At 40.3% G+C, this 23,477-nt stretch overlaps 2 protein-coding genes across 4 annotated transcripts in view; one reads left to right on the top strand and one right to left on the bottom strand.

The window, feature by feature from the left end:
• Window positions 1-951: 951 nt before the first annotated feature.
• Window positions 952-21,065, bottom strand: VPS37A (VPS37A subunit of ESCRT-I). 2 transcript variants are annotated; one of them, XM_032770068.2, is made up of 12 exons: window positions 20,743-21,065; window positions 15,382-15,456; window positions 14,051-14,165; window positions 11,880-11,980; window positions 10,583-10,790; window positions 10,304-10,374; window positions 8,287-8,414; window positions 8,145-8,203; window positions 7,994-8,062; window positions 6,356-6,499; window positions 5,094-5,174; window positions 952-4,773 (listed from the first exon to the last, which is right to left on the bottom strand). In XM_032770068.2, the coding sequence occupies exons 1-11, from the start codon at window positions 20,871-20,873 to the stop codon at window positions 5,094-5,096; spliced, it is 1,182 nt and encodes a 393-aa protein (XP_032625959.1). In that variant the 5' UTR covers window positions 20,874-21,065; the 3' UTR covers window positions 952-4,773. The 2 variants fall into 2 exon arrangements, with proteins under 2 accessions (XP_032625959.1, XP_032625960.1); XM_032770069.2 differs by lacking the exon at window positions 15,382-15,456 and having other exon boundaries at window positions 20,743-21,010.
• Window positions 21,066-21,165: 100 nt separating this feature from the next.
• CNOT7 (CCR4-NOT transcription complex subunit 7) overlaps window positions 21,166-23,477 on the top strand; it is a 33,161-nt gene continuing 30,849 nt past the window's right edge. Inside the window, exons 1-2 of one of the 2 annotated variants that reach the window (XM_032770070.2) lie at window positions 21,166-21,343; window positions 23,168-23,367. In XM_032770070.2, the coding sequence (XP_032625961.1) occupies window positions 23,251-23,367 (117 nt within the window). In that variant the 5' untranslated portion in view covers window positions 21,166-21,343; window positions 23,168-23,250. The remainder of the gene's footprint in view (window positions 21,344-23,167; window positions 23,368-23,477) is intronic. The other variant, XM_075066434.1, reaches the window with a different exon arrangement.

A 23,477-nucleotide genomic window follows, 5' to 3' on the forward strand; every position in this document is an offset into this window, starting at 1 on the left:
ACAGTGACCTGGCTTACTGCAGCACTGAGAACTATGGGCTATATCCCCAGGAGTTCTGGCACATTCCATGGGTGAGTGCACTACTAATGTGGATCCAGTAACTTGGGTGTGACCACTCACACGTGGCAAGCCTGGGTGCTGATGACCTAGATTGCCATAAAGACATAACCAGAGATGGGGTATATACAACAAAAGATTAAATTCAATTTTAAACTAAACTTTGCTAACTTGCCAGCAGAAGAAAAGATGTCAGATCAACTCTAATTTAGATCTTCTCAGGTTTTTTTTGTTTAAGATACAAAGGATGTACACTGGAGGAAAATCCAATGAGGCATTTGTTTATTCAGCAGTTATGAGGATGGAGCTCAAATATGGTTTTTCTTTCTAGTGGCTGGCAATATTTGTCGCCTTCATTTACTTAACTTTCATTAGCTGCTGAATGCACTTTAGTTTCCACAGACACATACAGAGGGCTATATGATGCATCCTAACTTCTCTAACAAAGGACAAAAGGTATAAATTGTCATCATGCTCTTGATCTTTAAAGGGAGGTCAGATGTGTCATTTACAAAGGCAATAAAGAGAGCTGTGAAAGCCAGTAATTTTGACCATTGATTAACACCATAGTACTAGCCAATTCTCAGCTGAAACTAGTTTCTGAAGGAAGCACAGGGAGTTGATGGTGTCCAGAGACTTAAGAGGGACAGAGTAATTCAGTACAGAGGGCTGGGCATGTTGGCCCTGAGTAAGTATTTATCCCAGTATCAGGCTGACTTCCACATTCACTGGTTGTGTGGGAGAAGCTTTCTAGTGCCATTATCTGAGCACCAGCCACAGGGATACAAAACAGCTGGTCCAGCACTGAATATATTACACCTAATACAATTAAGAAACATGATAAATGGTTCCAATTTCACTGAGAGGTCCTGCAGTCAGAGACTAGCAGACTGATTATTTTAAAAAGCTTTATTCATAGAGTTTCACATATTACAATGTACACTAGTCAGTCAGGTACATATACACAACTACCTTTCTTCCCCAAGGTTTATAGTCAGACTTACTTTTGAGCCTTAAGGGACATATTCCCAAATCTTTAAAAGGAAGCAGTAATGAAGACTGGTAAGAAACTGTTGCTTGCCCTGTTTCTAACTTGTATTTGGCCAAGGTCCAAAGTGGTACAGCTACAGGAGCATCTGAAGAGCAAAAAACCATGTGATTAATTCCAAACCTGTTTATAATATGGTTATGCAGCTGACCCAGCTAGAAACTTACAATCTGCTTATATTTAATAAAGTCTGTTGCTCATAGAGCTGGTGGATAGAGTTGAAATTTGATAGTTATCAACCTCACTTTAGAATAAAAGAACGTGAAACAGATTGGGAAGTATATGATAGATGTTAACATGGCCCCTTTCAAGAGTGTGTAATCCCAGTGGGAGATCTTGTCGGCCAGCTATAGTTGTATACGAGACATTCCCAAAGGAAAGTATTTGACTCCACTGCTTTATACTGCAGGTGGAAGAAATCTTTTCAATATATGAAGTGTTATGACCTCTACACAGAGAATTCAGCTCGCATTTCAGCTGTCAGTTGATCCAAAGGAGAAGGATAGAGATTTACATTAAATACAAAAAATATTACTGCTGAGATAGAAGTTAATATAAGGGCTTGGCTACACTCGAAACTCTAAAGTGCTGCTACTGGAGTGCTCCCGCGGCAGCGTTTTGAAGTGCGAGTGTGGTCGCGGCGCCAGCGCTGGGAGACCTCTGCACGTACTCCACCTCCCCGTGGGAATTAGCTTGCAGCGCTGGGAGCCGCGCTCCCAGTGCTGGGGCACTGTTTACACTGGTGCTTTACAGCGCTGTAACTTGTTTTTTCACACCCCTGAGCAAGAAAGTTGCAGTGCTGTAAAGCGCCAGTGCAGTCAAGGACTAAGATAGTTACCATTAAACAGCAGCAGAGAAAATTAAACCAGTTACTGCAGTACAGAAGTAACCAACTAAAGTAGAGGAATACCTATGACAAATTAGGTCCTCTGTTCCTAGTTTGCAAATTAAAGAACATCACTATTTTTCACTTGGTGTAATACATCTGTATGCACTTTGGCACAAAGTGTGAGGCTATGCAGTGCAGGTTGTCAACAGGCATTAGTCTGTCTTCTCTAATACTGTATTACGCGTTTCCTGAAGTTTCATTAGGCCTAGAACATGCAATATTATAGAAAACAGACTTTCCATAGGCCCAACAGCAGCCTCCATGTTCCAGCACTCTCAATGGAACAGCTATTTCAGAGTGGAATTGCAGTAAATTTACTTAATGTACATGCACAACAAGGGAAGGGAAGAGGGAAAATGTGACCTACTTATTGTTTTGAAAGCCACACCCACATATTTTAATTAATCAGTGTGTAGAAAATACTCTGAGGGCTACAAATAACGTAATATTTGGTGCGGGTGCAAAAAAAAAAAAAAGAAGTTCCAGGTCAGCCTGAAACAAAAATGTTTTGAAATTATTGGCAAACTAATATTAAAAAAAAGTACAGTGTCAATCCAAAACATTTAAGTTTAGATTGAGGTTTTTTAAAAATAGAGGGAAATTAAAAAAATATTTTTCTTAAACAAAAGTTGAATCATTTAACTTCCAGAAATGCTGAAGTGAACTGTTTCAACATTTCTGATGGGTGCCCCTTCCCAACTGATCAATCCAAATTCACCGATTGTTTTAGCTGAATCAAATCTGCATTTTTCAGCAAAAAAAAAATTTTGAGGCAAAACCTCTCCCAGCTGTACATTTCAGTGTTCAAATGTCTGAGGATTAAAATGTACACATCATCTTTAAGGGTAATGCTTTAATTGGTACAAGGAATATAATCACCATATAGTTTCTTACTTGCTCATCCTGCAAGATCTCTATCTGGTTTACAAACTGAAACTATTCTCAGGGATCACTTTGCCCACCACCATATTCAGCAGCTGTTTAAAACAGCACACCACAGTACAAAGCACAGAGAATAAGTTTTCCTAAATAAAACTGCCAGGTAACTATATGAATTTAAAAAGCACCCATCAATGTAATTTAGGTAAAAAGAATATTACCCATTTGAAATTTGGGCAGCATATAGGGGTTAATATTCCTACACCTGTAAGAAGTGCTAATGGATCTTTAGTAACTACGAAGAGTCAGATTTAACTTTTACCTCAAGCCCAAAAAAACAGCATTTCCAGAAACACAGTGGCTGTATTAACACAATGCTGGGGGCATTCAATTCAGTACTGACTTAGAGGTTAGAGTGACACCTACTGGTAGGAAACCTTCAAGTATTGACCTAGTCTAACCCTGTTTAGCTTGTCAGATTTGACAGGATTAAGCAGTGTAGCTGCAGACTCAAGATCATGAAAAAAGTTCTCTTTTCAGAAAGTCTAATGCATTTCCACCCTGCTTCTCTTCACCTTGTCAGAAGAGGTGTGGGGAAGAGAGATAAAAATATCAAGATTCCTGAAGAAAGTTACAACTATGATAGAAATAAAACAGAGAAGTGCAGTAACTAAATCTATCCCAAAATTCAAGATGTAGCAAATATATCTATTTCTCTAGAATCTGTACTTTCACTTCATGACTCAGTACAGTGGCAAGACAGAGTAGAAATTTTTTTTTTTTTTTAAATGTACTTAGGGTTGCATTTTTCACCTGTAGAACATCATGGAGCCTTTGTTTGTAATTTGCAGTTCATGCATATTAAATATATATTCCCTCCCCTAAAAGGAAGCGCACCTGACAAACAGGTCTAGTGATCAAAGGACAAAGATCTAGAAATCACCAGATAAGAGTTCTATTCATGGCCCTTACCATGACTCACTGCACAGCTACTGAAAAGTCAGTTTCCTTGTATATTGAATCCAGGTAACTACCACCTCACAAGGGACTTGAGAATTAAAGCTTGTAAAGTGCTTTGAGTTCCTCAGATGAAACACCACAAAAACTATGTAAAAAGGTGGCCTGATTTTTTTTTCTTTTTATATTGTGCAACAACGAATTCCTTTGGTTTTGCTTAAAATGAAAGATGATGTCTGGCTGAAAACTCTGTAGCTAGTTTCAGTGGTGGGTGCCCTGTCACTTCAGAATGAAGAGTCCATTTGTACTCTTAGCATAATAGATAGTATATTTACAGACTGCTGATATAATATTTTTCCAAAGCATCCATTCCTTAAACTAATTCTACTTATCCAACAGGATGCAGGAACGTTTAGTATGATATTATTTGAAATAAAAATAAACTGGCATTGAACATTTTTGGCATCGAGGAAGGGAAGTCTGATATTTCACTGACAATTATAAAAAGCGTTACCAATCTCCTCCCTACAAAGTTCACCATCGTCAAGGTCTTCATAAAATAACTCAAGCAAATGTTTCAAATTCAAAATACAAAAGGTATGAATTATGTTTTATAAAATGTACAAAGCTAGCCAAAGTTACACATTTAGATATTAATCTCTAAAGAATGGCAGGATAGCAGCAGGAACTTAAATATGGTAAGGAGTATCAACAATAAATACAAGAAATATTAGTGCAAAGATTGCAATAGAAGGATTTCTTGAATAAAATGAGAATATAAAGAGTCATTCTAATTTGTACAAAACAGTCTCAGCACTGTATACAATCTGTTCTATAAATACAACCATTTATGATGAAATGCTTATTTGCAAATAGGTGTTAGAAAATGTGCTTTATTGGGTTTGTTCACTCTTCTCTTGGCAGGTCTAGTTTGCAGGAAAGTCTATGAAGACAAAAATTTCTATAATTAGACAGTTTAACCGCCTAAAAAGCTATTTTGCAGCTCCTTCCCTCCCCCCAGTTACAAATAGGTATTTCAGGAAGTAGATGTTCTCCCCAACCCACACTTTTTGAAAATACCAACTATTTCCTTCCTTTGTATAGAAACAAACAAGGAATTTTGACTTGAAATTGATCTACATCAAGAAATGTTATAGGAAATACTAATAATTTTAACATAACAGTTGCAGTTGGTAAATACAGAGGAAGTGCTATGAAGGTAATGCAAAGTGTGTGGGAGTTTGCCTTAATGTAGCAGTTTACCTATAGTGGAGCAAGAAATTGGCTGTGCATTGTTATTGCCTGTTGAAGTTTCTCCTCTTTGGCTCTTCTACAGTGGCAAATCTAAAACACAAAAAGTGGACCAGTTAGCTCTGAAAAGAATAACCTGCTGTGTTTCATTTTTGTATTCTACACACCCAATCCCTATTTCTTTCTTTTTTAGTTTAAAAGTTACCTATTTCATGGAATCTTAAAAGAGAGACTGACCTGTGGACCACTTCCCTACCAGCAATTCCACCAAAATTCACCCCTATTTGCAAGAACACTCCTGAAGCAGTTGCTTATGTAGAAAACTAATTAGGAAAATATTTACAGTATCATTAGATGACTTCACTATGATTTATCTGCAGGAAACAAGAACAGAGACCAAGAGCACATGCAGTGATCATGAACCATATTTTAAAACTACCCATTTTAATTATTCCTTATTATTTCAGCCTTAAAGGGTTAAGGAAATTTAAAAGTTATGAGGCTGAAACTCTCAACACAGCAGATTATTCTACACAGCCTGTCCCTTCCTTCCCCCCTTAAAACTGCTCAACTGGTTTTCTTCCTTATTTCAGTGCAAGAATAAGAGGACAATACTATAGGTGGGAGAAATCACAGAAATGTAGTACTAGAAGGGACCTAAATAGATCATCTAGTCTAGTCCCTCGCATTGAGTCAGGACTAAGTATTACCTGGCTCACTCAAAGATACATCTCATTGCTCTTGCTCAAAAAATGGGATGGAAGGTTACACTTCATCATGCATACGCATTTCTGTCCACCTTGTAACAATGACATTATGTTTCATTGACAAAAAAATCAGTGCACCCTCTCCCCTTTACAGTTTAGCACAAAAACATAGAGCAAAGTAAGTTACAGGGTCACTGCTATCTGAGTGAGGCAAAACCACAAGAGATGCAAGGGGCTATGCCACAAAGTACCTTCTAAGATTAGGGGAAGTGAGCATAATAAAAAGGAGTATATAGAAGGCACATACAAGAATAAGCTAGAGTTCAAGTACGTGAGTGAATTTACAAAATTACAAACCATTTCTAATGTTACTGACAAGCTATACGAGATATGCCATCTTGGAAGAATCAGAATAACTAGTTAAGACTTTTAAGAAGTGTGCAGCAGATCACAGAATCTAGCATTCTGAATCACAGAATTGCTCCACTCTTAAAAGTGATCACTCAAATACTGGTTTCACACACTCCACTTGTACAATTCATTTCAGCTCAAGCGTATATTACATACTGTTCTCTTTTCCATGAAGCTACTAAGAAAGTCATCTATTTCCATTTTTCCTTCCAAGAAATCTTCTGCAATAGTGTCAGACTCCTCTTCGGCTTCATGAGCAGCTACTTTCAGTCTGGCCTGCAAAGCACTGGGACTGCAACTCTGAGGAAAAAAAGTTTCCTGCTAATGTTAAATGATCACTGAAAACCATGTCTATTTTACACAAGGTAGATAAAGGAATGCATGAAAACAGCTTAATAGGTGTGGGAGACAACATTACTGTACTATCTTAAGACTGCTACGCAACTTAGAAATTTGCCACCTACAGGAAGCAGTGAATGTTTACATTGATAAAAAAAAAAATCTAGACAGGAACACAGAATGAAGACGACATTTGGCAGAGTAACTGATTTGGGCTAACTTACCCTTACACCCATGCAGAGCTCCACTGATTTCAGTGATGCTGTGTGTGGTTGTTTAAGCCCACCCTCATAGATCTGACTGCAGGGTCCCCAAGACCTTTGAGATCACTGTTTCTAGAAGTCATTATTAAAAGATGCTCTAAAGCAAAATATAAAAAGTAATCAATAGGCTTCACACTTGAAGTTCACGCCTGAAACTTAAGGACTGGTCATGAACCTGAGTAAGTGGAGCCAGGTGAAAGTACAAAATCTTTATAATCATGGCTTTCAGATACCTTTGGAATACAACTGACTGAATAATTTAGTTTATTTTTCTAGGAGGAATCCTGATAAAAAATAGTTTATTCTCTTGGTCCCAGCAACATGCTTTATCTGTAAATTGGTATCTATGTGAAACAAATAACTGAATGCATCAAGACAAAGGGAAGTTTAAGCTGAACATACTGGTATTTTCCCTGACTAAACAGCAATTTGACAAAGAAGAAAAATTTTATGCCAGCTCAAAACCAAGTTTTAAGCTAACCAACTCCTGTTACCTTTTCTTTATACAGCTAGGCTCAAAGCCAATTACGCTGTCCACATCTCTTATTTTTATAACACACTTTAGCTGCACTTGAAAATAGTCAAGTCTTGTTAAACTGTGATACTGATGTTATTAAGTGAGAATGACCTACTTATAGTTGGTACTTTTATACATATTATGTGGAGATCTAAGCTGGACTTCAGCCCTGGTGTTCTTTCCCCTGAAGTAAGTTTATAGTGCCTGGCCTAGAACTCTTAGCTAGGTTTTGACTATGTTTTTGATTTTATCAACTAGTTTGTTACAACTACTCCCATCACAACGAAGAGTTTGATTAAATCACCTTGCTAAATGGCTTAGTTAATGGATTTTTTTTTTTGGTCAGTCTCTCTCCCCAATACCTGCCATTGACCAAATTTGTCAGGAACAATTCTAATGGCACCATCACTCAGCATCTGACAGATTTTTTGCTACTGTACTACTGAATGTGAAACAGAATCTTGGTTGTACTACCACCTTCTGTTTTGTTTTTAAGCCAACTTGACTGTCACAGAAATATTACGTAGCTCTACTTTACTCAAATCATGGGAGCCATGCACACTCACACAAAAGCAGAATCTGGCCAGAAGAATATTCTTGAAAATTTTTATAAACTTTTGTCCATAATTTGTAGAATGTTATTCAAAAGACAACATGAAAATAAAAATGTTATACCTCACTAAGCTCATGCTGCCTTTGCATCTTCTTTTCAATGGTGGCTTTCATCTGAGTAAGCTGTTCATGCTGGGGGGGAAAAATATTTCTTAAAAAAACAATGAACATTTCAGCTATTTCTTTTCCAGAAAATTTATTTTTATTCACTTACTTTATCCAGCACTGTTTGCCTTTTTGCCTCTAGACTGGGTTCCAACAGTAAATTTTTTTCTGTAAAATAAATAAGCTGTTTAATTTTAAGAGACCATGGTTCTGAAAACACACCCATAGTTATAAATATGTTGAAGTCTTACTTGCTAACTCCTCAATGCTTTTCACTAAGTCATCTTTATCCATTATGATTTGCTTCAGCTGTGGCAGATTCACAAACTGTTCCAGCAAAATATCCTCTTGCTCATTCATATCTGTCAGTTGTGGTATACTGGATTAAAAAAAAGAAAAGGATATACAGCAAAAGACCAATCAAAAATGAGACCTAGCAACTTATTTGGGATTTATTTTCCTCCAGCAAAGAAGCCATATTGTTTTATATTTTCTTGCACTGGACTCTACCATCTGCAGTGGACGACAGGCATTGAAAGGCGGTGTATTAGTGCCTTTGGTTGCAATCTTTACTTCCTTAATGTGCTCCTGAATGTGTTATCTAGTTCTGATGCAACACAAATTGAGAAATTAGACTAGAAACATAATGTTGTTGGCAAATTTTGGAGCCCTTTGGAAAAGCTTAGGAGATGATGCATTGAGTCCACATTTCTCTTTAGTCATCTTGGAAGGCTCAGACTTGCTGGCAATATTTCTTAAACATATGAAAACAAAACAAAACCCCTTTGCGATATACAAACATATGCTAGTAGTGCTTACAAGCCTCACATATAAACTGCTTGTTGACAGCCTGCATAACTTTTGAAACACCCTTAAGAAGGAATTCTCTGTTTCCAGAAACCCTCAGAATCTGTTGTTCATCCTGCCAAACCTGGAAATGTATAGGAAAGGTCCACTGATTTGCATTCTACAAGAAAGAGTTTTTGGTTTAGTCAACTATTACAACAAGGGTTAAGAGTAGGACATCAGAGGTGAGCAAATTCATTGTTTGAGACTAATTTAACTGAGGAGTCCATTTCTTTCAGACAAATATATCTGGCCTGGGAGGCTGTTTCAAGTCTGAAGGAAATTCTCCAGTTAAAGCTAACTGTTAATGCCTTGCCACAGCTTAAAATAACAGTCAGTCAGTCAAGGTTCTATGCAGTAGGTATCGAGGGTACGCAGCTAGGTCTGGATCTGTTAAAAACGGCAAAGAGTCTCTGTGGCACCTTATAGACTAACTGACGATTGGACATAGCCTTTCGTGGTGAACTACCACTTCGTTGGATGCATGTAGTGAAAATTTCCAGGGCAGCAAAGCAGGCTAGAGATAACGCCAGGTAAGGTATTATCAGGACTGAGGCCCTGTCTAAGCAGAGTTGAGTGTGAAACAGGGAGGAGAACTGTTTGTAATTGGCAGGACCATTCCCGTCTTTGTTTAATCCTGAGCATGATGGTGTCAGATTTGCAGATGAACTGAAGCTCAGCATTTTCTTGAAGTCTGATCTGAAGTTTTTTTGTGCACGGATGGCCATCTTAGAATCTGCTATTGTTGAGCCAGGAGAGGAGAAGTGTTCCTCCTACAGGTTTTTGTATATGCCATTCCTAATATGATTTGTGTCCATCTTTCCTTTTTCGTAGAGACTGTCCATTGGGCCGTGTAATACCAGAGGGGCATTGCTTGGCATATATGCTGTGGCATATATTACATTGGTTATATTACATTGGTGGACGTGCAGGTGAATGAATCGGTGATGGTGTGGCTGATCTGGTTAGTATTTACAATGTAAGTTATAAATATTCACAAAAGTTGACGTCTTTTCTATGGGAGACTGCTGTAAGCTGCCTTAATACAGTATATGTCTTCCTGCCATCTTTTTCCAGATGTTACACTTACTGCGTGCCTGGTGATGCACAGGAAAACAGTTTGAAGGATACAGCAACAGACTCTTTTTTAATTTGTCAGAGTAATGTAAGACAGCATTGACCTATAGTTCCCAATATATTTTTCTATTAAAAAATCCTGAGCAAGAAAAAAAACTGAGTTAATAAGATATGTAGCAACCTACAGAAACTAAGGAAGTCATGGTAAATATGAGTACTGTTTTCTCCTAATGAAACTTTTTGGTGGCTGTCTAGCAACAAGAAAAAAAAATATTTTCCAGTTCAAGCAGTAATTGTCATATGCATTACCACAAAGTAACTACTTTTTTCTCTCCAAGATCTTACCTTAATTCTGAGAGCTCTGGAAATGCATCAGGAACATCAGGCATCTTGTAAGTGAAACCATTCTGGCCCACCTGAACAGAAGTTTAAAAGCATCATTTAAACTTTGGATAGTAATTTCTTTCTTTTGCTTCTAATCTCATCTAAAAGCCCTTGCCATAGCAAGAATGGTTGCCTCCGCACACATCTGCCCTGAGAAGGATTTATATTCAATGTCTGGACTAGCTCTGAGGGATGTAGGTGTAGACTGCTTACATGATAAATCTCACTACACATACAAACCTGTAATAGTGCTTCTGTTGTTGGAACAGGTAATGGCAGGTCTGTGATCAAGCCATAGGACGGAGCAGCGGGTTTGTCTGTAGTGTAACCTGATTCAGCAACTGGCACAGAAGCTATCGATCTATTTGTTTCTTGTGGCGGGTATGGAGGAAGAAATGGAAAACCCTGAGGAGTATAAGGAGGCATTCCAGCTGGTTTACTGTAGAGACTAAACAAAAAATTTACCATCAGCAACTAATTGTTTACTGTTCATTTATGATATTTCAAGAATACATCTGAAATTACTAGCGCACATGCAAGGTACTCGGTTGTTGAGCTACTGAAGTAGTACACAAGTATTTATTATCTCAAAAGTAATAATAAAAGTGAGAATAATAAAAATGATAATTCTGCGAGAGATACTTTACCACATGTTGCTATTTATACAATACTTCATTATGAAAAACTTTCTAAGTAAGTTCAATTTTCTCTCTATCCCGGTAAAGAGTTGAAAAACAAAGTTATATGCTCTCAGATTTGATGTAGAGCCAATTGCAAATGTAAACTCAAATTTTATGCTTCTCAGAAGTTTGTGGAAACATCAATTTAAACCTGGTTTCCACTGAGAAGCCCTTGCAAAAAATGGAGTTGCAGCGTTTATTAGGGTTTGTTCACCCTACAAAACTTAAGCGCATCAGCAACAGATAAAGTTTTTAAGCAGTTTCTGAAATGATTAACTTTTTTAATTAAAAATTGCATGACACTGCTTGTCAGTGATCAATTATTTCTAAAGTATGGACAAGACTATAGTGTCTAGGCCCTGCTATGCATATTTTAATCTAATTATCTATTTGACAGATTCTCAAATGAATTAAAGTTTGGGAGTTTCAGATCCTGAGGTCATCAGCAGGGCATCCAGGAACAAAAAATGCTTATGGGAATAATTGCCTGAAGTACTTGTTTTGCTACTGATACACATTCATTAATCTTCAGAAACATAAAAGCACTGAAGTCAAATTAACATGATAATACAGGAAAGCCAACTATATCATTTTAAAATTGACCCTAAGTGGACAGATCCATGCCTATCAATTGGCTGAATTAAACATTTCCAGTCTGAAACAACCATTTTTTTTAACTTTTTGCCTCTCCTCCAACTAATTTACATACTAATTGTTTTCAGTTTGTTCCTTGACATATTGTTACATTCATACATTTCCTAAGAAAATCTAACAATGAATGTGGAAATTACTTGTCCAGGTTTTGCACACATTCGAATATGGTCTGATCTCTCAATTTTACCTTTATGTATACTTACTATGGAAATGATGTTGAGCTAGGAGCCAAAACTGGAGGATTCTTCCAAAACTCATCCAGTAAGCTCTGAATAATTTTTCCAAGGTCAGAGTGCATTGTGAACTGGTAGAGAACAAAATCCATATTATATTTAGCACTCCTAAAGTACCACAGAAGCTCAGCAAAAAGGAGTGCATGATTTCTTTTGAATGCAAGTGTGACACTACTGACATAAACTGTGACCGTATAGATCATTGTTGCAACCAAGGTCATATAGTGGCACCAAATCTTGTACAAAGGAGGTTAAGTAAGATGTCTATGACAAGGTTATGATTTGCTGGTTATGATTCTGCTATCTGTAGGCATGTATCTTTTTGTATTTAAAGTTATAAATATCGGCTCTATACTGTCTGTATTTCAAACTTGTGCTATGCTTCTGGGTGACACTCAAGACAATTTGGCATCAGCACTGCCTAGCCTGCTTGATGGCCCATTAAGGACCATCAGCTATACAACTGACCCATTGAGAGAAGGCAGATATACCTTGTGACTCAGCAAGGCATGCAGGGACATGCCTATGGACAGAACTCTAAGGTTTTTCCATGCCATGCACTGGGTAGCTTATTTTTGGAACAAAGGAAGCACAAGACACATGGCAAGAGACTATAAAAGGCAGCTGCAAATCCTCCATCTTGTCTTCAATCCTGCTTCTTACCTCTGGAGGAATTTTACTACACTGAAGCTCTGAACAAAGGACTGAATGACCCATCCCAGCTGTGGATGTATTCCAGAGACTTGATTTGAACCTGCAGTTTATTCCATCATTGCTACAAGCCTGAACCAAGAATTTTGCCATTACTGTATGTAATTGATTCCATTTAACCAATTTTAACTCTCATCTATATTTCTCTCTTTTATGAATAAACCTTTAGATTCTAAAGAACTGGGAACAGCGTGATTTGTGTGTATGATCTGACTTATATTTTGATCTGGATTTGGGGCTTGGTCCTTGGGAGTGGGAGAACCTTCTTTCTTTTACTGAGATATTGGTTTTCATAACCATTCGTCCCCATAACGAGTGCCACTGGGGGTGATAATGGGAAACTGGAGTGTCTAAGGGAATTGCTTGTATGACTTATGGTTAGCCAGTGGGGTTAGACCAAAGTCCTCTCTGTTTGGCTGGTTTGGCGTGCCTTAATAGTAAAGGAAACCCAGCCTTGGGCTATAACTGCCCTGTTCTAAGCAATCTGTCCTGAATTGATACTCTCAGTTGTGTCCCGCAGAGGCCGCATCATTACAGCAATATCATATGAATATGCCTAAACATGAGTTATAACTCATGTATAATTGCATCCACATTAGAAGGTTGTGTAACAGTGCAGAAACAGATAGCTAATGTGGTAACTCAAAATGTGTGTAAACAAGCCCTTAGGGTTTTTAATAAGTCATATCTTTAAGAGCTGAAGTCTCCTGAGCTGTGAGTAGCTGCTGAAAATCTATGTCTATGTTCCATTATCAGATATGGGTTATCTATATATGAAATTGTTTGACAGAAAGATGACTAAACAGACTTAATGCTCATCGGAAAACTCAATAAGTTAACACATTAATCTGAAACAAAAAGCCATTCATAGAGCCAAACTACAAAACTGGCTCTGTTATTTCAAAGTATCCAAAAATGACTGGGAATTTCCTAGAAAGAATTTTCCACTAAATGAACTGTAGTAAAACAACTTTGATATATACCTGTTCTGGCAGAGAAAACAAATGAAAGACATGTTATTTGGGAAAGCTAACATCTTCAAGACCTGCTTAATGTTCCATGCATCAGTAAATTGCAAAGTAATCTCATTTTAGATTACAACAATTTCACAACAAAGCAGGAAGAAGTTTTTGCAAATCAGACTTAAATATGGATAGCACATGGTATGATAGCACCATGTGCTATCCATATTTAAGAAACCCTACAGTAACCGTCCAAGTCACTGAAGCTTACAGTAGTGCAACAGAAATTGTTCTGGGATATTAGTAAGGAATACTACGTGTTTCTTTGTTTTTACATATAGATTAAGCATATATAGATTAAGTTTTGTATTCCCAGTAACTTGTTGTTAGATGTACTAGACAAATCAGAGTGCTATATATATATATATATGAAACCTGTTATATAACCATTAGGGAAATTATACATACATTGCTTATTAATGGACATGCCACATATACTCCTTGTTTGTCCATTAAGTGATGTCTTATTGGTGGGAAAACACTGATCACCGGTTTTTCCTGAGGAAACTGAGGAGGAAGCAAGCTGTAAACACAAAAATACTTTATTATTATTGGCATTTTTAACTGTCTACGATAAGTTTGTCTTATTAGGAATGTGTTGCATTAAGAAAACATATCAGATACTCCTACTTTCTAACAGGAAAAACTATTGAAACAGAGAGAAGTGTATAAGAGGGATTTTTACTTCAGATATGTTACTAAATTTGTGGGGGGAAAAGAGTCAGTAATGAGTCAGTAATATGAATGGTGACCTCTTTGAATACTTCTTTTCTGGGATCAGATCAGTTTAAACAGCAGGAAAAAAAACGTGCATATCTCTTATAAAAGGAAGAGAATGTTAATCAGAATGTTAAATGGTACTGAGGAGGGAAATTGGACTCAGAAAAGGAGAGAGCAGATTGTACTCTCAAGTGCTGCTAAATAGGCTTAAATACCTCCATGATGTTTTGCAATATACAAACTTTGGGCTTGCTTACAACAGGAGACACACTGCAGCAAGCCAGGGTGTGAATCTATAGCTTGCACTGTGGACCCTCCAATGCACTAAAAGTTTGGTAATGCACTTATACATACTCCTGTGTCAAAAACAGCAGCATGTGAAAGTACACGATGGAAATTTTAGTGCACTGGAACAGGGTCTACACAGGACATTACCATGTGGCAAGCTAGTGTGCCACAGATGCACACCCTGGCTTGTCACTAATGTCCCATGTAGACAGGTCCTTGGAGAGAAAAGGGGAATGCCCTGGGAACCACAGGAGAATTAGGCTCTGTGACCAGGCACCAGAGCAAATGCTCTAGACTAAAGGAGTAAAAATGTGCAACTAGAACAGCCTAGGGGGTCAGTGACCATAGCACGCAAATTCAAAGGAAACGCTGTAAAAAACTCAATTTACAGTAGAAAAGATGACTGAAATAATGATCTTGTATGACTGATGTTTTAGTACAGAGAATAAAAAGAATTAAAGAAAAGTTTCTATTAGTAACTCAATTCAAACTTTAGAAACTGCTTGCCATTTTATGTGACTTAGCTTTTGGTGAAAAAATGCAGGCTTGCTTTGGAACTGAGCCTGAAAATATGACATGTGCTTAAGTTTGAGTATTTACTAGTACAGTAAAGATAAGCACATCTGTAAGCATTTGCAGGAATGAGGCCTTAAGTTTTATTATTGTTACTATTTACAAGGCAAGATTTTAAGTTCCTAAAGTTGTGTTTAAGTAGATCTTGCGCTACTCACACGTTAATATTAATTGTCAGGTTGTTTATGGTGAATGGCAACCTATATTCCACATCTTTCTGTATTTCGGCAATGCTATAAAGGAAAAAATTGTTAGAGTCCAATTAATAATAAGTACAACATTCACAAGCTTACAGACATTACTTTGATTTGTTTTTCTACAGTACTTGTTAAAAATGAAAGAAAACAAATTGTTGCAATTACTTAACATCTTCACAGAATGCTGACCTAGATAAAATTACATAAAGTGTACATAAAGGCACTACAAAAATCCAGGCTTTGTAAATTTAATGTCATCTCCATTTCCCCAAAACGTAATCAATCCTTCTAATTGCAAAGATAATCTTCATACTATGAACAGATTCCTCTTTGTTTCAGTGTGCAGCCAGGCAGACTGAAACAACAAGGCTAATGGCTTGTCTATACCATGCAGCTTTTAATGACAAGGCTGTGTCGACACAGCCTTGTCACTAAAAGTCAGCATGATCAAACGCGCTTTGTCGGCACTTCTGCTGACAAAATACTTAACAGTCCTGTGAGCAGCATTAGCTTTGTTGGCAGGAGAATGTTGCGTTGGCGAAACTTTTGTCTTTTGTGGGGGGGCTTTTTTAAATACCCATGAAAGACAAAAGTTTTGTTGACAACTTCGCAGTGTAGACATACCCTAAGAAGTGTGTGAACTTTTTGTCCTAGTTTATGATAAATTAAATACCCACTTCATCAATTCACTGAAACTTTTCCTATTAGCCTGTCAAAAGTGATGTGCTACGGCTTTGGCATAATAGATGAATTTTATATAGCATATTTTATCTGTAGTTGAAGCATTACATAAGAGCTATGTGAGCTAGCTATAGAAAGAGTCATTCTTGCACAGTTGTGTTATAGTCTATTTTAAGAGTTATAGAAATTTAATCTAGTACGATAAACCCATAGCATGTCATTTTTGAGAGATGAATGGGGAAAATGAAATACACACATATATAAAAGACACTTTCAAACTAGAAGTCATATTTAAAACAAAATGCCTTACTTGTGTTGCTAAAAGTATCTTGTTTGCTAATAAAAGAAAGCTATTCATCTCTTGTTATTGCACTACCACCTCTATAATCTAAATTAATTAGTCATTCTGACCTGTTTCTAGTTAGTTTCACTTTCAGGTTCTCAGGCACAGGAACTGTGCTTCAATATTCTGATTATAAATAATGTAGAAATGTTTAAAGACAAAACAGTCATTCCCATAGAAACTGCACAGATATCAATAGAAAAGTCTGCAATTTGGGGGATAAACAATCATACGCTTCAAGGTCATCTTTAGGGGACAGAGCAGTGATACACACTGAAGGGCCACTATTTAATCAAGTGGAATCTCATCATGAAACAAGTAACTGTAAAAGATGTTCTGAAACTGTGTTTAACAGTTGACAATTGCAACATTCTCATTGTTGGCCTCTGAAACATACGCAGGGTATGCCTTTAGTCCATATAAAGCACAGCCAAAAACTCATCTTCACTGCCCATCAGTTTAATTATGTAACTCGCCATAATGGGTCTCTATCTACTATCACATGGAAATTAAGCTTCTCGCCACCTCAAATCTCTATGTAATTTTGCTCCTTCTGTGTCAGGTTTGCACTGTCCTCTGTTCTCTCTGCTCTGCCAGTGCTCCCAATCTTGTTTGCCCATTTGTTAGCTTCTCTCAAAATCACCTCCATGCCTTTCTCTGCACTGTTCCCTAGGCATGATACAACCTCCCTGAACCACTTCACAAAGCTCCTGTCTTATCCACATTTAAAGTTCCACTCTACTAAGCTGCTTACAATGAATCAAGCTGACGTGTACAAACTTGCAATGTATAAATTAGACTGGCCAGTAGCTCTGCTAAAGTTAAATTTGAGGCTAGTTTACTGTTTTACAGCCAGTTTTTCCAAGTGTTCTAAAATTCAGATGTTTACTCAGATTGCCTAGAAAATTCCTCTGCCTCATGGGGTCTGGGATAGGGCTAGTGGTCCAAATCTGAGCATATCTGCTCCCCAGATATAGTCTACCTAAAAAAGTCACAGGAATCAAAATTTTACAGTTCTTATAATGAGATAATTTTTACTACTGATCAGCTGACACTATTTGGTGCAAATTTGGAGTCAAGGGATTCCTCAGATAGCACACCCCAAATAAGAAGCTTATTTTAATATTGAAAGTGCTTTAAAACTCAGAAACATAATGAGTAGGTCTTGAAAACTGGTGTTCTACAGTGGGGTTTGGGCAGCTTTTAGTAGGAGGGGGAAGGAGAACACCCAATTAGATGAACGAGTCAGTTCACACTTCTAAGTAGGATGACCAGACAGCAAATGTGAAAAATCAGGACAGGGGTGGGGGATAATAGGAGCCTATACAAGAAAAAGACCCAAAAATAGGGACTGTCCCTATAAAATCGGGACAACTGGTCACCCTACTTCTAAGCGCTGCTGTTGTATTTATCTCCAGGGCCCAATTCATCAGAGACTGTCCTAATGAGTCAAATGGGCTGCTTCACACCTCTGTAACCCTCCTATTCTGCAGAAGGTTGTACAGACCCCCTTCCTTCTATATTAGCCCCCAAAGTGGAATGCAGAGTCTGGGGCTCTGCTCCTCTCCACTCCTCATTTACTGCCTTCAGCTAGTTACTACTTTCCTTCCTCCCTATGGCCTCTCCAGCTGTATTGGGGGCACTGAGGGGCTGGGAGAAAGGCAGAACTGGTAGCAGAGTGTCAGGCCAAGTTTATACCAACAGGAGTGGCTCTCTGGTCATCCTAATACTATCTACACCAGGGGTTTTGTTGGCTTAACTTGTGCAGGGGTGTGGATTTTTCATACTCACAGAAACATAGCTGAGTCAACCTAACTTTTTCGTGTAGACCTGGCCTCACCAAGGTGTATCCAGAAGCCTCCTTCTCTGCACCCCCAGTCACACACGCCCTCACTACACCACTTCCTCAAAATCAAGGAAAATTCACTGCCTAGAAACCTTTTTAATGCACAATTCTTTAACTCTTTATTTTCTGGTTTTCAGAGGTTTAAGTATAACTGTACTCAATGTTCTGGAAAGGCATGGCATTGCCAGTCAACTTTAACTCTATATCAATGACATTTTTGGGCAGTGAATTGTATATGATTTGCCTATTTTTATTCACATTCTTTCCCCTAATTTCTGTCTACTTGTCTGTCCTTAGACCATGAGCTCCTCAGAACATGGACCATCCTTATGGAGTGTTTTGGGAAAGTCTAGCTCTTAGCGGGCACAACCTTAAATAAACAATAGCAGTATCTCAACATATTAGTAATACCACAATGAAGGATCAGGATATTGTACCAGGATTTAGCAGTGCTCTGCAACTACTAAACTTAACTTTGTTCCCCTCTCTTGGTGCTTGAAAGAGAGTGTGGTTTTCTTTTCCTAGCCCCCATTCCTGATGGAGGAGAAAAAAGTTCTCTCCTCTGTTTCTCATGCCAGCTGCTTGAAGAGATCACACTATCGGTTTAGCACTCCCTTGCACATCCTGAAAGTATGATAATGCTTACGTGATCAATGCAAATCTGAAAGCACCATGAGAACTGAATATGGGTCTAAAGCCACAAGTTGAGCAACACTGGGTTATAGCACTGCAAGACTTCAATTTAATTGGAAATGTGCATTCTTAAACATAACAAGGCAAACCTAGTTTTGGATTCTTATAGACCAGCAGTTCTCAATCCATGGCTAACATGCAGTCCAACTGTGTGCAAAAGGTCACAGATCAGTTCGCCAGCTGCCTCCTGGCCCCGCATGGCAGGCTCAGGGTCTGGGCTGTGGGCACAGCACTAAGGTCAGGATCCAGGCTGTGAGTTGCTGCCCGGCCCCGCACAGCGGCAGGGTCGGGCTGTGGGGTCCTGGCTGCCTCCCCCGTGACTCCACACAGCGGCAGGGTCAGGCTCCGGGATTCTGGCTGCTCCTCCCAATCCCTGGCTCCACACAGCAGCAGGGTCGGAGTCTGGGGTCCTGGCTACCCCCTGGCCCAGCACAGCAGCAGGAGGGGGGGTTGGATGGGGGGCACTGTAGTTCTCAACCTGCAGCCCAGGTAACACTTTATCGGCTGCATATGCAGCCCACAATAATAAACAAATAGGTTCAGAAACACTGTTATAACAATTGTATCTGGAGATTAGGGCTGTCACTTGCATTCTAAATCCCATAACTGTGGGAAATTCATAGATTTTAAGCTTAAAAGGATCCCTTTGATTATCGAGTTTGACCTTCTCTGTAACACAGGCCATAGAATTTCATGCTTACCTGTGTGTTGAGGCCAAATAACTAGTGTTTGACTAAATTTTATCTTCTAGAAAGTCATATAGTCTTGATCTGAACCCATCCACCACGTTCCCTTGAGAATTTATTTCAATAGTTGATCACTTTCACTGTGAATATGTCCTACTTTTACTTTGAGGCACTGACTCTTGTTATACCTTTCACCACTAAACAGAAGAACCCTTCAGTTCCAGGTACCTGTGAAGGTACTAATACATCAGGACCATGATGCCTCACAAGCTTCTCTTTGATAAGAGAACAAACTGAGCATTAAGTTTCTCACTGCAAGGCTGTGTCTACACTAGGAGGGTTTTGTCAGTGTAACTATCCTGGCAAAACCCCCCAGTGTGGAGGCAATCTTATCTGTACAAAAATGTCCACACTGATGCAGCTTAAGTTTAAGAGAATAAATTATACTTTTATAAAGAATTGTGCTAGTACAACTACCTCCACATTACTGCTTTTATAAGTGTCACAACTTTAGTCACTTTGGTTATGTTTTTGCATCAATATGAGAAAAGGCAACAGATACCACCACCTCATGTAAATTAGCAACAACATTCAATTAGTTACTTTTTATTCATGAAGACCAAAATAAAGGAGGGCACAGCTGGTCCCCTGCGTCGTTAACAGCACCGCTTAAGGAATAATTGGAGGGAGAGTCTATCCTTTATAGATGTGCAAAGGCAAGGAAGGAGATGAGGTTGCACGTCAGGGAGAATCCAGCACTATCCCTGGCGATGATCCAGGAGAGGGAACCCCACGCTTGCCTCTCGTGGCCCAAGTGGACTTCGCAGGGCTAACAGTCACAGAACCGCTCTGCACCGCCGAACTCGCCAGCCCCCGGGGCGGGGGCTGCTCTGGGGCTCCGCGGAGACAGAAGCAGACGTAGCCCGTAGCAGAATCAGCGCCGGGGGGGTGGGGGGGAGAGGGGAGGCAGGTAACGCCGGGCAGCCCAGGAGGGAAATAACGGGGGAGGCTCCAGGGTGATTCGCCCTCCCCCCCCACGTTAGTGACTCCCGCCCACCTTGCCGGTCACTCACGCGGAATGGGCGCTGCGCAGGGACTCGATCTGCCGCTGCTTCTGCTGCTGGAGACTGGTGAGGGCGGGGAGCGGGGCCGCGGGGGACGAGGAGGAGCCACCGCCCTTGTATAGGGGGAACAGCCAGTTCATCCTCTCCGCGGCGCCGGAGCCACCCAGCGCCCGCCTCCCGCCGCCCCGAGGTGGAGAACGCAGCTCTGCCCAGCTGCTGGCCGGTTCGGTGCCCTCAGCCCCAGGCTCTACTCAGAAACAGGAAGTCAGGAGCGCGAGCCACTATCCCCTCAGACATCAACACACGCCTGCGTCATCACCGCTCGGCGGGCGCATCTATTGGGACGCAGCGGTGGTGCCCGCCGGGCCCCGGAACGTGGAGCGCGATTGGAGCCGAGAGCGCCCTGCCGGGGTCAGGGGTCAGACTTGAAAGGTCAGGGAGCGGCGCGCTGAGATGATGTAATGGCTTTGTGCGGTGGGGGCGGCAGGTTCTGCGCTTCTCGGTGCGACTCGCTATTCTGGGGCCGCCTCCGCCGCCGCCGGGTCCTAGCCAGACCCCCCCTACCCCACGCCCAACTCTGCCCCGCCCCGCCCGTGTGAACCCGGCGTAGGTGAGAGCAGGAGGGACCTGGCTTCCGGGCGTGCTGGGCTGTGGAGACTCGGGCGGGAGGCGGCCTTTCCGGGGGTCGCTAAAGCTCCGGAGCCGGGGTGAGGGGCGCGGCCAGGCCCGGCGGCTCCCCCGCTCCGCACGGGGCGCGCGCTGCTCTCCGTTTTCAGTTCCTGTTTGCTGGGGTGGGGCGGTCTCTGCTTGCGGCCTGGATCCCGCGGCACCGGGCGCTGCAGCCCATGACCCCCGCCGTGCGCCCGGCGGGCTCCATGTGGGCTGAAGGTAGCTGACCTGGGGGAGGGCGGGTCAGGACAGTGGGGTTGTGGGGCGCTGCGGTGCCTGTTACGGCACCTGCTCCAGGTAGCCAGCTGCTCCCAGCGCGGACCCTTCCGGAGTTGGAGTCTGTGTCTCCTTAGAACGGTGCGAATATATAATATATATTACTCAGCCAGGGTCTCGTCAAACCATGCGGTGCTGGCGGCTGTCTGATCCTTCCCTCCGTCACTGCATTTCACTCTGTTAGTTGGCATGTGCTGCGAAACGCACTCCAGCACAAGCTCTCCGAGGAGAGAGAGAGAGAGGTTGAGGGAGTCCTTGCTGGAGGCATTTCATTGCAGCGCGGAGTAATCTTATCTGAGATGCCAGCAGCCTGCCTGGCTTTGTGTAAATCGGTCACACCAAATAAATTAACAAAACTGAAAAGTTCTGTCTGTTTTTAAGTAGGATGTCATCTTTTAGAATCATAGAGCTGTAGGGCTGAAAGGTCTCATCTGGAGAGCTTGCTCAGCCCCCAGCGCTGAGGCAGCACCAAGTAAGCTAGACCATCCCTGACAGGCATTTGTCCAAACTGTTCTCCTCCCCCCCCCACCCACCCCCGAAGCCTGATCCACAGTTCAACTACCATTATAATTGCAAAGTATTTCCTAATATCTAACCTACATCTTTCTTGCTGCAGATTAAGCCCATTACTATTTTTTCTATCACCAGTAGATGTCCTGTTTATAACAGCCCTTAACGTTTTTGAAAACTCTTATCAGATATTGCCTCAGGCTTCTTTTCTCAAGATTAAAGTGACAAGAAATTAGTCTTTTTCAATGTCTGGATCCAGAATCCTTTGAAGAAAATGGGTTTTTTAACCTTTCCTCATGGGTCAGGTTTTCTAACTCTTTTATCACATTTGTTGCTATCCCCTGGACTTTTTTCTGTTTGTCCACATCTTTCTTAAAGTGTGGGTCCCAGGATTGTACTCAGGACTCCAGCTTAGCCCTCACAAGCACCAGGTAGAGTGGGACATTAGCTCCTATTTCTTACGTACAATGCACCTAATTAATACACCCCAGAATGATGCTAGCTTTCCTAGCAACTGTGTCACATTGTTGACTCATATTCAGTTTGTGATCCACTGCTCTCACAGATTCTTTTCAACAGTACTTCTGCCTAGCTAGTTATTCCCTATTTTGTTTTTGTGCATTTGATTTTTCCTTCATAAGTGAAGTACTTGTACTTATCTTTACTGAATTTCATCTTGAGTTCAGACCTGTTCTCTAATTTGTCAAGGTTGTTTTCAGTTTTAATCCTATCCTCCAAAGCACTTGCAGCCCCTCCCAGTATGATATCATCTGCTCATTTTATAAGCCTACTCTCCACTCCTTTATCCAAATCACTAATGCAGCTATTGAATAGTACCATGTCCATAAACTTTCAGTGACTAAGTTTTACTTTCGTTTGAGTTTCAGGAAAACTGTTGGCTCTTGCTCTGAAGGTTAAGGAAGCATTCTTTTACAAATCACTGAGAATCAAAATTTGTATTTATGTTCTTGTCTTTTAGGTAAACATCTAAAATCTATTTTATGAAACTGACCCACAATCAAGTATAACTCTTTGATGCCTGGTATCTAAATCCCCCCCACTATGCCAGCAGCTACGGTAGATCATAGCCAAAGAATTTGTGAAGTTTGGGCTTGTAACCTGGATGAAGAAATGAAGAAAATTCGTCAAGTTATACGGAAGTATAATTATGTTGCCATGGTATGTCTGTGACTGAGCCTTATTTAGTGTACTATGTGGTCTAGTCACATTTTCTCAGTAGGTGAGGTAATATAGACACACACAGCTGAGTAAGCGTGTCTCTCTCACCA

The sequence above is a fragment of the Chelonoidis abingdonii genome, chromosome 5, assembly GCF_003597395.2.
Source record: "Chelonoidis abingdonii isolate Lonesome George chromosome 5, CheloAbing_2.0, whole genome shotgun sequence".
Taxonomy (NCBI): domain Eukaryota; kingdom Metazoa; phylum Chordata; order Testudines; family Testudinidae; genus Chelonoidis; species Chelonoidis abingdonii.

Coding starts and splice junctions, on each gene's coding strand:
- VPS37A (XM_032770068.2), bottom strand. CDS start 20,873: ATGAACTGGCTGTTCCCCCTATACAAGGGCGGTGGCTCCTCCTCGTCC. Junction 15,457..20,742: donor CTGCGCAGCGCCCATTCCGC/GTGAGTGACCGG, acceptor TTTCCTTTATAG/CATTGCCGAAATACAGAAAG. Junction 6,500..7,993: donor GGCAGCATGAGCTTAGTGAG/GTATAACATTTT, acceptor TTTTTTCCTCAG/AGTTGCAGTCCCAGTGCTTT.